The sequence below is a fragment of the Strigops habroptila genome, chromosome 16 (genome assembly GCF_004027225.2).
Source record: "Strigops habroptila isolate Jane chromosome 16, bStrHab1.2.pri, whole genome shotgun sequence".
NCBI lineage: Eukaryota > Metazoa > Chordata > Aves > Psittaciformes > Psittacidae > Strigops > Strigops habroptila.
In genome coordinates, this window is record NC_044292.2 from 7,833,008 (window position 1) to 7,850,270 (window position 17,263).

General features: G+C 44.5%; 1 protein-coding gene and 1 long non-coding RNA gene across 6 annotated transcripts in view; both read left to right on the forward strand.

The window, feature by feature from the left end:
* The first annotated feature begins 2,669 nt into the window (after nucleotides 1-2,669).
* On the forward strand, nucleotides 2,670-4,370 carry LOC115617538. The gene is made up of 3 exons (XR_003994625.2): nucleotides 2,670-2,800; nucleotides 2,931-3,088; nucleotides 3,181-4,370. It is a non-coding gene; the product is annotated as an uncharacterized LOC115617538 (long non-coding RNA).
* Nucleotides 4,371-5,653: 1,283 nt separating this feature from the next.
* The window catches only part of PANK4 (pantothenate kinase 4 (inactive)), a 28,438-nt gene continuing 16,828 nt past the window's right edge, over nucleotides 5,654-17,263 (forward strand). For 2 of the 5 annotated variants that reach the window (XR_003994627.1, XR_003994628.1), the window contains exons 1-9: nucleotides 5,654-5,886; nucleotides 8,240-8,322; nucleotides 8,678-8,886; nucleotides 10,878-11,061; nucleotides 11,566-11,658; nucleotides 12,867-13,020; nucleotides 13,948-14,129; nucleotides 15,653-15,734; nucleotides 16,833-16,933. Coding sequence is in view for 3 of the 5 variants with exons in the window: in XM_030508183.1 (XP_030364043.1) it covers nucleotides 5,682-5,886; nucleotides 8,240-8,322; nucleotides 8,678-8,886; nucleotides 10,878-11,061; nucleotides 11,566-11,658; nucleotides 12,867-13,020; nucleotides 13,948-14,129; nucleotides 15,653-15,734; nucleotides 16,833-16,933 (1,293 nt within the window). In the remaining 2 variants the exon portion in view is untranslated. The remainder of the gene's footprint in view (nucleotides 5,887-8,239; nucleotides 8,323-8,677; nucleotides 8,887-10,877; nucleotides 11,062-11,565; nucleotides 11,659-12,866; nucleotides 13,021-13,947; nucleotides 14,130-15,652; nucleotides 15,735-16,832; nucleotides 16,934-17,263) is intronic. The other 3 variants (XM_030508183.1, XM_030508185.1, XM_030508186.1) reach the window with 2 other exon arrangements.

Below are 17,263 nucleotides of genomic sequence, written 5' to 3' on the forward strand. Positions count from 1 at the left end.
AAACAAGGCCACTGAGAAAGCAAGCCTCTGTCCACAGCAGAGCTGTCATCTCTCAGGAGCAGGGCCAGATTTCTCACCATCCTCCAAAGAAGGGAATTATTGTGTCCCATCATATAGTCAACACCACATGTTTGGCAATTTTGGGAGTTTGTTTCTTTTAACCAGGGAAATCCTTGCTTCTGAGCCTAGACAATCAATCTTTCCCTTCATTCCGGCTCTGCAGTGACAGCCAGAGAGGCACAAACTCCTCCCGTGGAGATGATGCACAGTGACAAGGATTTGGATCACAAATGTGTCTCAGTGGGACAGATGATTGTGCTACCAGCTGAATTCCTAAAAAAGCCCAAATTGAGCAAACTAGTTACAGACTTTTAACAAAGAGCAACTGGACTGCTTACCACACAGGATTTTTTTCCTTACTGAAATCCTTGCAGAAAGTGCACACTGTGCCCAGTTCCATAAGGAATATACACCACGGACTGCCTAAACCTAGGCAATTTATTATCCTGAAGCAATTGGGAAATATCATTGCCGTTAAGTTTTCAGGCGTTAATAATCAAAATGTCTTTCTCTTTTATCCATCAACATTCTACAGAGGGGAGGTGAAGCAGGCACAGGGGGACCTGAGGATTTGCTAACTAACAGAGAGGGGGAGAGAAGCTGGGAGTTGGTGAGCACAGAGGGCTGTGGGATTTGTGCTGGCTGCCTGGTTCACCATTCACATCAGATGGTGCGAGGCTGTAGTTCCGAGGATTTCCCACATTGCCCCATTCACAGTGTTAAACTGCCAACAAAAGAAGTGTGCCTCTGTGGGTCCTGCGAAGAAAGCTGGCGCCTGCTGCACCATCTGCCCAGCACTTAAAGGAAGGGATAATGCTTTAATCAGTGGGAGTTGGTTTAGCTCTTTGGAGTCCAGGGCCATTGTGCCGGGATAGGATGGCATTATTTAAAACCACTCATTTCATATTTCCAGGGCTGAAAATTGGGTCAAAGCTTCCCTCCCATCTCCCTGTGCCCACTGCTGCCGCTAACATACTCCTTCCCATACGGTGCGTGGCAGGACCTGCTGTCCGTTCCATCCCACGTGACCCCAGGGAGAGATCCCGGAGGGAGATCCACAAAGCCCTGTGCTTGGCCTCAAGCTCCAATAGCAGCACAAGTACATGCAGCAAGTAACACTGCTGGTAACGAGCTGACAAAGTAACTCAGGGAACTGATTCTGAGCAGGACTCTTACTCCCTGTTCAACTACAGATTTTTGACAACCCTTAACAATTAAAATTGCTACAATTAAAATTGTCTAGATGGATCCCTAAGTGCTTCATCTAAATGTAAAACATCCTTGGGCTGGGAAGGGAGAATGGCTGACCTATGAGGAGCACCACCATGAGAAGCCTATTAAAAGGAAGTTAAAAGGGGCTTTGTAAGCTTCAGGTTAACTAGTTACAGGATCATCCTTTGCAGGATCATATCCTTTTATGCAATAGCCCTACGTGTGCTGGAACATGTTGCTGTCTGTGTACTCAGAGACACAGATTTGCAGAAAAATAAAATTATGCCCATGCATGATTCCCCTTAAACCTGTGAAGCTCCACCTAGGGCTGAAGAAGATGCACCATATAGCGCAGCTGGGAATCTGTCAATACAAGGCCTCACGTGCCTGACTGACAGATCTTAAATGTGACTAGCTTTGGATTGGATTGTGCTTGGGATATCTCAGGAAGGTGGCTTTAATCTTGGACCCTATCTGGTCCTTTCCACTTCATTACCTGTGTTCATGGCACATATACTGAGAAAACCTGAGACTGAACAGTCACAGGATATCGTAGGACCTGTATTTACATTCTGCAAGTGGATAATAAAAAGTAATAGGCAAGAATTGACTTTCCCCTGCATCTCAGTTGTCTGTAAAGGGAAAATACATTTAGGTGCTTTACATGGAGACTCAGGACCAAGGGAACAGCGAGGCATTTACACAGTGGCATCAAATTAGATAGGACGTGTTTGAGAAAGGCATCATAATCGTTACATGCCACGGGCTGCCACAGGAAAGCATAGATTACCCAAACAAAAGTAAGGAAGAGCTCTGAATATAACTTATAGAGGGACTTTAAGTATTTAAACAACGGAGAGGGAAACATCTCAAGCTAACTGTTTAGCACAAATTGTTTTAAGGGTTTTTCCCCTCGATTTTAGCCTCTAGCTGCCCAAAAATTATCTGGTACTGTATTCATCTAAGCATGGTTTAATGTCATTGAAAGGGTTTAGTCCCTCTAATTCTGCATTTTTTCCTTTTCAAGCTCTCTTTCGGTCATGGGCACAGAGCATTATCTTTTCCTGGGATCAGTCTCCTATGCTTAATTTCCCCACAGCCTGGGAAAAGGCAGCACATTGAGGTGTTGACATTCCCAACATCAGGCAGAAGTTTGATTATAATGTGGGCGAACGCTTTCCCACGTCCCTACCCCAGCGCCGCAATGCCGAGCCCCATTGTGTCACACACTCCCCAGTCCACCTGCTCCTTTGGGAGCAGGGTATTATCCCCAGGCAATTCACAGTCAATTTGCCATGCTGTAATAGATGCTTTCCCTATTGTCCCGGGGCACACATGGATTGGCTACCGACTGTGGGAAACTCAGAGTCGCTTAGGACCCATACATTTGTATGCAGCCACTGTGTATAAATACAGCGACTCCTGCTCCCTTCTCCACTCGCTAACCAGCAAGTGCCGAGCTGAAACCAGCACTTGGGTTAATGGCACCCAGTGCCTGGAAATCCCAACACTCAAAGAGAAGAATAGAGTAAGTATCTGCTGTCTGTGACCACAAGGGCAAAGAGCTGAGAAGGGCTGAACTCCTGTAGCAGCAGTTATATAGAGATGGGGAAGGAAAGCCTCACTGCTAACCGTCCTCTTCCCATTTTATGTTACAGCTCAGGAAACCCATTGCAGAGAAACTGTCATGATCGGAATAACCGCAGCATTGAGTAGCTGAAACTGCTCCTGGGGAAGGAGTTTCAGAGACACCAGCCCAACTCCAAGCTGGAGGAGTCAACAACCTGGAGATGTCAGCTACCGAAATATAGCCGAGGTGAGTACATCACACTTGCTGCCCTTACTTTTAGACAAACCCTCAGCCCGAGTCTCCCTGTGTAACACTTCTCTCCTTCTCTGCCCTTTCAGCTTTTGCAGCATCTGCCAAAAGCCTACAGCAGGATATTTGTGAAGGGGATGCCTGTTGCCTGAGAAGGAGCTCTGCAATTCCTGAATCTCCACGCAGCAAACATTGAAACCCGGCTGAAGCTGATCTGCTGTTTCCAGAGGTCACAAGTGGTGCCTAAGGACTCTGGTGCTTCTTCTGCACCTGCTTCCAGCAGCACCGAAACCCTCCTGCAGCCTCGGGAGGCCTTGGTAGACCAAGAGTACCTGTATGTGCTTCCTGGACATTTGCTCGTATTCCAGAGGAGATCGTGACTTGCTGTACAAGTCCCCCCACTCCTCTCATGAGTAGGAAGAATGTTTTCCTTTAGCAGAGCGTTACTATGCTCGGATGTCTGCTTCCCTTCTTCCAGAAGGACTGAAATGATCCCACCATGTGGAGAGAAAGTTATTCTAAAAGAATGTGAGCTGTAATCCTCCTGCGAGGATGGCTGAGGAGTTGTTCAGAGAGGAACACCGACTGTTCTTAACCTTAGTGAGGTTGTACGTGTAGATCTGTTGAGAAAGCAGTAACTTCTAAGATGTTCAGGCTAGCTTTTTCAAAAGTGTCCATTCAGGAGGAGCCTATTCCTCTGACCTGCTCCACTTGAGACTCCCATATCCCAGGCTACTGCGCCGCCTGGTTGTGGGGACCCAAGGTGGCTCAAGCAGAGCAGCAGGTCTAACTGGACACCTTTGAAAACCTAGCTTCCCTACGGGGGCCATAATGGGCTCTACAATATTTGTAGACTGTACTGAGCATGCTCTGGAAAGGGTTAAACCATAACTCAAACTATGTAGAGGAAATTCCTCAGGATGTCTTGCTCACAGAGTCAGAGTACTGCTTGTGAGATGCAGGATATGTGCGCCTTTTATAAAGGCAAAAGCTCATTTATATCCTTGTAGGAAAGAAAGTTATGGCTGTGTTGTCGATTTTACAAGATATGTTTATCAAAGTCTTTCATTAAAGGCAGGTGTACAAATTGTATTTACTCTGTGGTACCCTACCCCCAGGGGAGAATATGAATCATTACTGTCCTTGGAGGATGCTGTGACATGTTATGTGTGAGCTGCACCAAGTGTATATAACCTGTGCCAGGAACTACCTTGGATTTCAGAAACTGCAGAAACTTTTACCAGTACAAAAATAAATAAAAATCTAGTTAACAAATACAGCAAGTTATTATTTCTTGAGTAGTTCACATAGCTGATTTCCCTGGGGTCCCTGGGTTAAAGGGCACGAGACAAAGACTTCAGTAATAGCAAGGATATTCCAAGTTGGTATTTCATTGCCTCGCCAGTTTCGCGTCCACTTGGAACCCCTGCAATGCTGCTTTTCACAGCAATACCAAACCTTCACTGTCCCCATGTGAGACAAAGCCAGAGGTGTGCCTTAGCCACAAGTTATTTGGAAATTTAGAGCCAAGAGACTTGGCAGCAGAGGTCACCATGAGGGTGAACTCTGAATTGATGCTGACTCCCAAATATAGGAAGTAGTTTTGATTAATGAAGTTTGCCAAGGCCCTTAGAATCATGGAATCCCAGACTGGTTTGGGTTGGAAAGGCCTTAAAGCTCATTCAGTTCCAACCCCCTGCCACGCGCAGGGACACCTTCCACCAGAGCAGGTTGCTCCAAGCCCCTGTGTCCAACCTGGCCTTGAACACTGCCAGGGATGGGGCAGCCACAGCTTCTCTGGGCACCCTGTGCCAGCGCCTCAGCACCCTCACAGGGAAGAGCTTCTGCCTCAGAGCTCATCTCAGTCTCCCCTCTGGCAGGTTAAAGCCATTCCCCTTGGCCTGACCCTAGATGGTCTTATAAAAAGTACCTCTCCAGGTTTCCTGTAGCCCCTTTAGGCACTGGAGCTGCTCTAAGGTCTAAGTCGTCTCTTCTCCAGGCTGCCCCAGCCCAGCTCTCTCAGCCTGGCTCCAGAGCAGAGCTGCTCCAGCCCTCGCAGCAGCTCCGTGACCTCCTCTGCACTTGCTCCAGCGGCTCCACGTCCCTCTTGTGTCGTGTTCATGTTACATTTCGTGTTCCTGTGGCGTGCATCAAGTTTCTAAACCCCGTGAAACGCCGGGGAACCCAGCTCTACGGGTTTGCCCCGCGGGGACACACGTTCGAGGGCTCTGCTGCAGGGGTGCGTGAGGCGGGAGCCAGCGCAGCGCATGTCACAGCGGCGGGTGCGGGGGTATGAGGCAGCCCCAGCGGGTGTGGCAGGCCCTGAGCTGCCCGGTGGGGCGCGATACTGTCCAAGCCCCGGACGGTGGGTGCCCACGGGCCGCGCCGGTACCCTCCTGCCGCCGCTCTGGATCCGCTCTTCCCTCGGGCACACCCCGGCCCCGCTCCCTGCGCGCCACCGCCTCTCACCGCCCATCGCTGTGGTAACGCCTCGCGCCGGTGGGCGGGGCCCGCGCGCGCAAGGCGGGGGGGTGGGGTGGGGCGAGGCCCCCGCAGGCGCCTGCCGGCTCGCTCCTCATCCGCATAATCTATGCGGCGGCCTCGTTATCATGCAAATTTATGCGCATACGTTTGCATACCGATGAGGCCGGGCGAGGAGTGGGTCGCGTTCAAAATGGCGGAGCGGGGCGGGCGAGGTAGCGGCGGTCACGGCAGTTTGGACAAGAGCATCACCCTCCCGCCAGACGAAATCTTCCGCAACCTGGAGAACGCCAAGCGCTTCGCCATAGACATCGGTAACCGGCCGGGAGACGGCGGGGAACGGCGGGTGGGGGGCGATGGTCGAGGAACGGGCGGCGGCTCTCGCCTGCTGAGGGGACTCGCGGGCCGGGCTGCCGGCGGGCGCGGGGCACGCTGGGAGATGGAGTCCCCTGAGGCGGACGGGTCGGTGCGGGTCGCGGCGGCCGAACTACAGCTACCGGCGGGCAGCGCGGCGAGCGGGCGGCGCGGGGCACGACGGGACCGGGAGTCCCGGCGGGCGGCGGCGGCACGGCGGAGGCGCGGAGCGGCACTACAAGGCCCAGCATGCCGGCCGGCGGCGGGGCAGGGGCAGCCGGGGCTGTCCTTGGCGGCCCCGGGAGAGGCAACGCCGGCGGGCCGGGGCGGCCGCCCTGAAGGAGCGATGCGCTGTCCTGTCAGAAGGGCAACGGGGCCCCGAGCTGGCGGCCCTGGTGCGGACCGCCTGTGGACCTCGCTGCTGGCCGCGGCGAGCAGGGCCCGTCACACGTTCCTCCGTGCTCCCGAAACACACCTTGAAGAAGGAGCTGGCAAAGCCGGGCGGCTGCGGAGCGGGTTGGGGGCTGTGACAGGAGCTGTCTGCACTTGGTCCTTCAGTCACCCCCTGAAGCACCCCATGTCCTGTGCATAACCGAAGAGCACAGTGCTCCTGGTGTACAACAACCTGCACCAAGGGACAGCTGGAGAAATGCACATCCGAGCGACACCCCAGCACCGCAGCAGGGAGCTGTGCTGGGGTGGGGGCTGGCCTGGCCACCCTGAGCTAAGCCTCTTAAGAAATTTCACCTGTGTAGGGATTAGCATTCGTTCTGTGGAGAGCTGCAAAGCCAGGTTCAGTTTTTTTGCTTCTGTTTTACACTTACTCGGTTTGTGGAGCTATTTACTAGGAAAGCCAGAAAAGTGCTTTTCAGCCGCAGTACACTGTGGTACTGCTGTGAGCCTCCATTAGTCCTCCAATTAACATTGCTCTGGGTGGTGTAGACTTACTGTATAGTGGGAAGAATATATTCAACATAATATACTATCTTATATCACAAGTCTACCAGCTCCTTCAAAAGCTACTTGTTTCATGCCTGAATAAAATAACAGCTGGAATTGGTCCTTTCTGTGGGTCAGAGTGGAATTAGAGTTGTGGGATTAGTTATAAAGCCTAGTCACATCTCTCAGCTGGTGTTGGGAAGGGATTTAAATGTTCAAAAACTGCAAGAGGAAGGGGAGGATGTGTAAAGCTGTGCTTTACATAGCATTTACCTGGTAATAAATAAATACTGATGCACCTGCATCATTATCAGTGTTGTACAGTGAGACATTCCAGCACAAGCTTCACAATTCCTATAGTTAGAGGTTTGGAAGGAAGTTTTTTCTCATATCACAGAGCTATTTAGTTTTCTTAAAAAACAAGCTAAGAAAACCCTCACCCTCAAGCAATGACCTAGAACAGAGTTTGGATTTTGTTAACCACAGTCTTTAAAGCATTGGCTAGTACGCTGATGTAAGATCTGAGATCAGGAAAGCTTTACTGCTTTTCATGCTATCAGTGTCTGTCAGTAATCACTCTTAAGTTGACCTCACTTAAATTTTGCTGGAGAAAGCCACCTGCTTTTCTCCTACAGAATGCAGAAATTTGTGTTTATTTGAGCGCTATGTAAGAGCTGAGAGTACTGTTAAGGGCAAAGCTATAAGCACTATCTGATTGTCAACATGCCCATGCTGCATTTCTTGATGGCACTTGTCTACAAGGCAGTGTTGGGCCACTGAATTTACTCATCATATTATGATGTTATTTACTGTTGGGACTTCAATTTTAACCCAGTGATTGGTCATAATTACTTCGTGTCTTGTACAAAGCATGTTCTACAAGATGCATGGCAAACTTGCCAGGAGGGGTAACATGCCAAAGACTTGGCAAGAGACAAGTAATGCACACAGACTTAAATGCAACTACAAGTTAGGCCTGTAACACCAAGAGATATGGACTGCCTGACTGCCTTGTGCTCCTGTTCCAAGAGCAGAGATGCCAAGTTAGAACTGACTTTCTGTACAGATAAGGGTGGTTATGGTCTAGCAGCCTGGGGTATTTTTTATGCAGAGTTAAAATTAAGGGCTTTTCTCCAACAGAGGAAAAAGCAGAGCTTTTCCCATAGGAAGTGCATTCAGAGTTAACCATGCCAAATCAATTTCTAGACCGGGGTTCTTTGGCTCACTGCATTATGCATTTAGCTTAATTATATCTGGCTTTAGCTGATGAGATTTTTAGAACCAAGAACCCTTAGGTAAGGCAAACAAACATAAATTATATTGTTTGCTCTGAGGTGAGGCATTAATCATAACTTGTCATCTTCTTATTGACAGGTGGCTCATTAACCAAATTGGCTTATTATTCAACAGTGCAGCACAAAGTGGCAAGAGTGAGATCCTTTGATCATTCTGGAAAGGTGAGAACTGTATCATTCATCAGTTGCATGGGGTTGGATCATGCGAGTGAAGTACTGGACTGGCTTCTCACAGTAGAATACAAGTTTCGTCTGAAACTCATCCTGTAACTTGCTCTGTATGAAGCTTTATCTAGAACTTTCTTATGGTTTAAGTATGGTCTTTCATAATGTTTGTTATTTAGCTTAAGGAGAATTAATCTCTGTTGAAACAGCTTGGGATGTTATGGTTTTAATAGCATTAGCAGTTTCAAGACAAAGGAAGTACAGGAATTGATGTTCAGTAGTTTATCATATAACCTTGTTTCTCAAGGAAAGCTTCTGAATGGTCTATAATAAACTTTTTTCTCTCTTAAAGGACATAGAAAATGAACCTTTGTATGAAATAACTGTTCAGGAGGAAATTACAGCTCGACTTCACTTCATTAAATTTGAAAACACTTATATTGAAACCTGCCTAGATTTCATCAAAGACCATCTTGTCAATACAGAGACAAAAGTCATCAAAGCTACAGGTGGTGGTGCCTATAAATTCAAAGATCTTATTGAGAAGAAATTGGGGTTGAAGTAAGTGGAACTATCTAAACTTAGTTATAGGAGTGTATGATTTCTTTGAGTTTTTAGAAGGCTAACTTGCCACTTTCCCATCCACCCTCAGAAGCCACCCGCGCCACAAGATAACTCTATCACGAGCTGACACAGCAGAGGTGCAGGCAGAGAGCCAACAGGCAGGAGCACAGGGTTCAGGAAAAAGTAAAAACAGGAAAGCAGGTTCTTATCATAGCTTTTTTTCTATAAAGAATCCATTTTTAAGTTAGTCTATTCTGATAACAGTTTTTAGTTGTCACCTCTTAACTTTAGTAGCATTTCATTGATAGTATCCTGACTATCAGGTGTATGCTTTGGACATGCTGTTAGACTCTAATGGAGTAGAGGTCCAAATACACAAAGCTCACAATGGTATACAAACCGGAGTAATACTGGAAATCAAGTAGTTAGTAAACTTACTAGTAACAAGAATTTTCACTGGGAATCCCTGATCCGTTACTGAAGTTTAAGTGTGTCAGCCCTTCTACTTAAATTTTAAGGATGAAATCCACTTGATAGCTATTACCACAAGCCAAAATATTACTAGCAAACACTTCTTTTTTCCCCTCATATACCTAATCTCTGTAGTTGCCTAAGATCTCAGGTTAAGAGTTCCAAAAGCTTCTAACACTTTTCTGTGCATGCTCAGAAGTAATTAATAGATATAGCAACTTACTACATAGCTCCTAAGATAAACTTCTTGCAGAAGCATAGGCTTGCAGGAGACTAAAGGGCAGTCTCATGAATCTACAACCTCATAAATTTACTGTTCACACAACTTTATCAAACACCACATGCTAAAAAGGTACTGTGGGTACAGATAAAAATGTCATTAATTTGTGCCAATATAAAACATTACCTGATGGTACTAGAGAGATCTCCAAGGCCCCTCTCCTGCTGCAAGTCTTTGAGGTACTATGGTCATCTTCTTTTATACTACTTTCCCAAATCACTTTCTTCTGATAGGCAGGATTCTGTTAACTCTTTCTCAAACCAGCCTACATCAGTACCTTACTGGCTGGTGCTAAGTATCAGCTAATCAAGACAAGGAGGCAGTTCCCACTTCTCATGTCTTGCACCTGGTCTTTGTTTCTTTGGTTTTTGTTTGATTATGGCATACTTAATTGCTCCACAGACACAAAAAGCAGTATCTTCTCCATTCTGACAAACATTCTGTATTAGTTGAGGTGTATACCTGTGCTTGGTTTGTGTTTTCAACAAGTCTTATGATATTTCACGTAAGAAATTTAGCCAATTTCATGTAAGAAATTTACCATAAATCAGTAACAATACATAAGATATAGAACTTTACTGAAGTCAGTAAGTGTTAGCTGACTTAACTACATCATTCATCTTACCTAAATTATGTATCATGTTCCCAGGCTCCATATGCAGGATATATACTGTTGTGTATCCTATTATTCTTGAGAGAAGTCCTTTTTTCCTGTGTTCAGCAGTCCCAATAGTAGGCCCCTCACAGTCACTTCAATCTGTCACAGACAAGTGCTGAAATGTTTTTTCCTCTATTGAGAAGGCGGAGGAAGAGTGATAGAAAATTATTCTGTGTTAGGAAATCGTTTTGTTAGGCTAATTTCCAGATAAGTCTCCTGACCTACTTTATTGCAGGGGTGCAAATATGCTTGTGCTAGCACCAGGGCACTAAGGAGGCGGTGTAAACAAGCAAACAGGGGAGCAGGATTATTTTTAATGACAGCATGATTAATGTAAGATTGCAGTTACTGTGTAACTACAGTCTAACTTTGGCCTGTGTGTTCTGGCATGGAGGATGAACATCAGAATGTATGCAGAAGTGCGTTTCATGTTTTAAGAGAGCTGGACTTTTGCCATGCAGTGTGGGTTACTATCTCCTCTTTGTAAAGCCTTTAAAAACTGCTGTTCTAAAAGCAGACTTCCTTATCAACAGGACTGTGACATGTATGTAAGGGTTTTTTTCTCCCCTTTCCCCTCAGAGTAGATAAAGAAGATGTAATGACCTGCCTAATTAAAGGATGCAACTTCGTGCTAAGGAACATACCCCACGAAGTGTTTGCATACCAGAAAGATTCAGATACAGAATTCCGATTTCAGACGAATGACCCAAACATTTTCCCTTATTTACTGGTGAATATTGGCTCTGGGGTTTCTATAGTGAAGGTGAGTGGTTGCTAAAATGTTTTATTGTAGAATTTGATAAACGTGATCTGAAACATCTCACTTTTTTAGAGCAGTAGTTGTTTCTAACAAAGTTTAGAAAGAAAATTTCCCAATTTCCCTTTCTTACAGATTTATGAATGCTTTTTCACTCACTCCCATAGTTTCTTTTTAATCACATGTAATTTGGTGTTTAAAGAAGTTGTTACATTAACTGATGAGGACAAAGGCTGTCAGATCAAAGTGGGTTTAATATTTGTTTGGTTTGGTACACTATGGAGAGGATCAAGTTTCTTTCCTGTATTTAGGATTATTGGCCAAGAATTAGATACAGAGATTTCAGAAACTGCTTGGGGTATGAGAAACATGCACTTCTCACCTGATAGTTACACAGTTAAAGAGTTCCACCTACATGAATTCCACTGTTCAAAAAAACCCACGTGTTCTCATATCTAACTGTGTTTATAGTTAGACTTTCTAGACAAATCTGCCTTGTTTTATTAACAGGTAGAAACAGAAGACAAATTTGAATGGATCGGAGGGAGCTCAATTGGAGGTGGAACCTTCTGGGGTCTTGGAGCACTGCTCACAAAAACAAAGGTATCAAAGTGTCAGTTGTAAGGGGCGTGGGATTAAATGAGATACTAAGAGGAAGCTTGAAATGTTGGAATGCCAACCTCTTTAAATAGGGAGAAATAATTATTTTAAGTTATGTTTCTGTGGGAAACCAGAAGTCCAACATTGGAGTACTTACTAAAAGATGAAAAAGATTATGTTTGTCTCTTGGGGTGTTTTACTTTTTATTCAAAGATTTGCTGTCTTGGTGCAGAAACAGAGCAGGCAGCTCTGCAACCTCAGGACAATTTCAATACTCCATAGGTGCTTGTGGTCCCATACTGTTAGATAACAAGGCTGAGTCCTTGACTTATGTTCATATTTTCAACACTTCTGATGCATAAAAGGAACTTTTAAATGCAAAAAGCTACTAGTAGAATGAAGGGACAAAAATGATATGATCATCAGTGGCAAAATAATTATTCTGTTTGGGACTCAGGGAGTTTGCAAGGATGAACACTGCAGGGATGAACACTGTCTGTAGTGCAGAGAATAGCCTCCTCAGAGTGGCCTGTCAATTTTCTGTGCTCTTTTTTGACATGAAATGCCCACCTGGTTCCTTCCACATGATCTGCAGAAGCAAAGCAGAGAGGACCCAATTACTGCAAAATGTCTGGGAACAGGGAGAAGGAATTCTAACTCTCTGTTTCATATTACGGTTTCAGGGGTTCATCACTTAAATCCCAGGTTGGTGATCTGCCAGAATAAGGCCTGGTTTAGTACTGCTCCACCTAACTCAGCTCTTAAATCATGCTGCTTTCTCCTGTCTCAAAGATCCATGTGGTTTAAATAGGTGTTCCTAAATGTCAGCAGTGTACAAAAAGCTAGAGTTACATACGCACCAAATAAGAAAATGTCAAAGGGAAGACCCATATTTGTAATATTTTGTTTGGTGCTTTTAAAAATTAGTCTTAGAACATGACAATGTGTGCTCTTAATGCTTCCTGATTTTGTAGAAGAAGAGGACAGTTATGCTTTTCATCATTAAAGGAGCTTCACTTAAGACCAGTCTGTCTGATAAGATATGGACTTAATTATTATTAGAAATAAGGCATCTTTTGTTGCCAGATTGATTCTAAGACAAGCCCAAACCCTCAGTTTTGGTCAGTAAAGATGCTGCAGAACTTTGGGTTTATGGGCAAGGTTCTCTGTCTGTCCAGGAATGCTGGTGTAACTCTGCTTCTCATCCTCAGAAATTTGATGAATTGCTGCAACTTGCTTCAAAGGGACAGCACACAAATGTAGACATGCTGGTGAAAGATGTGTATGGAGGAGCCTACCAGACCCTGGGCCTAAGTGGAAATCTGATCGCTAGCAGCTTTGGGAAATCTACCACAGCAGATAAAGGTATTGGTGTATAAAAGATCTACCCAAGATTTGCTATAGATTTATTACTTTATATTTCCTGTCAGCATGGATTTGCTGCTTGTGCTAGGTTCGACACTTAAATGGACGGAAAAATAGTTGCCAGCTTCGTCAGCATAAACATAACTTGCCTCAGCCATTTCCTCATGCTGGGCTGAGAGGGGACTTGGAGCACTGCTTGAGTTGCTCCAGTTACTTGGAGTCATTGTTCGAAACTAATGAGGAGAAGAAATGCCACCATCTCCTCTGGCCCTTGGGAATCTGCTGTTTATAATGATCTAACAAGTAGAGCTGGGAAATAACCACCACTCCTTTTCATCATCTTGCCTACATGTGTTTTGCCTGCACAATATTTTATTGGCTAAAAATATTATATAATGCAGGCATTCACATTTCAGTTTGGGATTGCATAATTTTAGGCAAACAAGAAAAATAGATGTCTAGTTAGCTCAATGTGAATTCATTCCTGTGGGAAATATATATGGCTTTCTTGGTCCAGAAAAGGACCCATGGCAGTGATTTACTATAATTTGCAATTTTATCTGCAGTATTATATGCTGCAGTGCATCTCAGGTCAAGCTGGATGGATGAACCATCATCTGTGGTTCCTAGAGAGAAGAAATGCCATTTGCTGTTGGCCTTCCAAGCAGGTTTCTTTCAAGCAATATTTAACAGAGGCTTAGAGAGAGTCTTTTTCGTTATATCTTTGCTCAAATACACACTCCTTGTTGTTTGCAGTACTTCTTAATAAGAGGTTTTTTGGGCACAGGAACATCTTTCTTCTACACACATAGAGACTGGTCACACTGGATATTTTTTTCTCTAGCTGTAGGCTGTCTGTTAGAGAAGCACAGTCTACCTGAGGATTCTTCATCTGTTTCAATTGGTTTACTATTTCTTTCCTTTAAGAATTTTCCAAAGAAGATATGGCAAAAAGTTTACTACATATGATCAGCAATGACATCGGTCAGCTCGCCTGCCTCTATGCCAAACTCCATAACTTAGAGAAGATATATTTTGGAGGATTCTTTATTCGAGGTCATCCTGTTACCATGCGCACAATAACCTACAGTATCAACTTCTTCTCCAAGGTAATGAAGCAGAGATTTACCTGATAGCAAAGTCACGTGTTTAGTTATCTTTCCAGGTTGTTGGGGGACTTTAGTAAATGTAATTGCACATAAAGTAAGCTTAGAGGGCTGCTGGTTAGGTAGGCAAGGCAGGGCTATAAAGATCTGTTGTGGGAGGGGTAAAATCAATGTGAAATGTCTGGGAGTTCTGTCTGGCCTCTCTTTCTCTCTCCCTCGCTCCCTCCCTCCCTCCCTCCCTCCCTCCCTCCCTCCCTCTCTTTATTATTAGTTTTTGATTGACATTCTGTCTTGTAGCTGCCAAGTAGTGAGTTTTCACTATTCTCGTGGAAAGCTACCATTGTTATTCAATTCCTCTTGCTGACTTGCATCTATTTCTTTTCACCCTCTAGGCTATGCAATGTGGGATTGTTCTGCTGAGATAGTAGCGGGGGTGGGGGGGTGTTTGTTGTTTAAAAAAATACCCCAAACCCCCCAGAACAACCAAGCTGTAGTTCTTTGCAGGTTTTGAAGCTGTGGAAAATACTGAAGATTTTTCACTAGAAAAACTGTCAAGTGCAAAAGCTCACTTAGTGGTTGTTACAGGGAGATTAGTTCTGCACTTTTGTAATTTTATAGAATAGGCAGCACCATTGTTTTTCTCTTCTCAATGCTTTGGGCAAGAGACTCCTTTATGCTGCTTCCCCCCTGCCTTTATTTTACCGTTGTGGTCCCTTTCTGTAAAACTGTTGGGTTTCAAGAAAACTATTGCAAAACTGCAGCTCTAGGTTCTTGTAAGAATAGCTTTATCTATTTAGTGATTCAAATCCCAGTCTCTCCATGAATTGTAGCTGACCTCAGTGTGAGCTGTTGTTAAGGTGGCTGCTGCAGATGTAGGTGGCTCTACTGTAGAGAAGACAATGCCTCACCCAGCCCTGTCTTCGAAAGCTAAGGGACCCTGCTGCTAGGATGAAGGGTGTTCTTATTCTCCCTAGCATTCATGTATTATATTAACAATTAAATGAATTTGATGGGGGAAATGCTTCTCTATGGATAATATACAGAGTGTCTGCATGTTGTTGAACAGCAGTGTAATGAAACCAAGGTAATGAGCAATGTCTCGAATGCGTAGGGTGCACAGTGGCACACACTTAGGTTGGTGACCTAGGAATCAGATGACCTTATATTGCCAGCCTGTTCAAGCAAGAGGAGTTGAATATTCATGGAATGATGCAGTGGTCTTTTCTAGTGAAGGCCCTGGCTTCCCTCTGCTTCTGTGGTTGTGCAGGCTTAGAATACACACCACTTCTGCATGTATTTTTTTTTCCCCAGCTGTTTAATAACTGTGGAATGATGTTTGTAAGCAGTTCCTCCTGAAGCTGTGTTTCAGAAGCACCATTAAAGTTACTGAATGTATTAGAATGTAGCACAAATGAATATTACCATCTTCTAGTTGTTTCTGTTAAATTTAAGTGTAAAACTAGTGACAAAGAAGTACATACTAGCCAGCAGGGACCATCCAATTGCAATGTTTCATATTGTGGCAGGGAGAGGTTCAGGCATTGTTCCTGAGACATGAAGGCTACCTGGGAGCCATTGGGGCATTTTTAAAAGGAGCTGAACAAGACAGTAAGTACAGCACTGCTCTGTTCTGTATATGCTGTGTTCTGAAATGTCAGTGTAATGTCCAAGTATCTCTTAAGAGGCTGCATGTAAGTTGTTGCCCAAATAAATACATTTGGCACTAATAAACACAGATGCTGGGCTTTGGTTTTATGTATTCTGGCAGGGACATCTTAATTTCTCACCGTTTTTCCTGCTCAGCTTTGAGAAGCCAGCGGGATTTCTGCAAAGAGCACGCATAACTCTAAATCAAATTGGGGAAGTGTGGTTTCTGAGAACTTTCCTCCTCTTTAAGAAGCCAGCTTCTGAATTCAGTTAATGTGCTGAAGAAGACTGTGTTCCTTTGGGAGAGAAAATCCTCACACATTTATGAAGGATGAGACACTTCTGTCCAGCATTCTTTGGGTGTAGGGTGGTTTGGTTGAATTCTGCTATTTGTCTTTTCTTTTATTCTTGCTGATGCTCAAGCAAGCCAGCCAGTCTATTAGTTAGAGTGAAACACATAGAGAGGTTGTTAATGGTACTTAGTAAGTATCAAATATACCTTAGAATAATGGATGTGGAATCATTTTCATACCCATTTCGTAGATATGGGCAAGGAACCAGCTACTGAGGAATTGCAGACGTTGCTTCTGCAGCATGTACTGTACATCTCAACTTGATTAAACTTTTTCTCATTTCTAGAAACTTTCTAGAAGTAACTTTAGTGTTTATTTGGAACTTAGATTGTGCTTTAGTCATTATGTTTTGTTAATACTGGATCTAGATTTAGAAATAAGAAGTCATGATCAGTGATAGCGCTTTGCAGGCAAGCTGGTTATAGCCCTTAATGGGAAGGGAAGGGGGTTAAAAAAGAGAATGATTTTACAACTATTGTCTTATGTCTCATTCAGGTTGAAGCTCTTCAGAGATAAGTAATTCCCTGAGTGGTTGAAATGTTTCTTTTGGGGGTTAGAGGGGAAACTGTTTACTTACAAAGACAAGGGAAGATGGTTTTGGTAGTGAAGCACCTTCTCTGAAGGGATGCTAACTCTAGGCTCGCTCAAGGGAGTATTCTCAGTTTTATTTTCAGATTATGTGTGTCTCTGTCTTTCTCTTTTCTAGATCCAAATCAGTATAGCTGGGGAGAGAATTATGCTGGGAGTTCTGGTCTTATGAGCACATCCCCTGATGTTTACCCTATGCAGAGAACAAGGAGTGGTACAGTATGTGGTTGTCTTTTCTAGAACTAAAAGTGCCTTCTCTTAGTAATGGTGATCTGAAAACAGACGGTTATTCTCAAGCTGGTTGCTTCCTGCCCCTGGGACTCCTGCTTACCAAAAGAAGTGATTAATAGGGTGTCTTGTGTTGTGTGATGTTGTCTTGTGTCCTGTGTCTTGTGTGATGGTTTGATGTAATGTCTCATAAAAACAGATGGTGGCTGCTACTTTGTCTTAGTGTCCTTCAGCAAAGTGGGGTGGGGGGAACATACATCTCTTACTGTTTCTCTGAAGTAGCTGAAATATTGTGCTTCAGAATTTTGAATCCAATGTTCC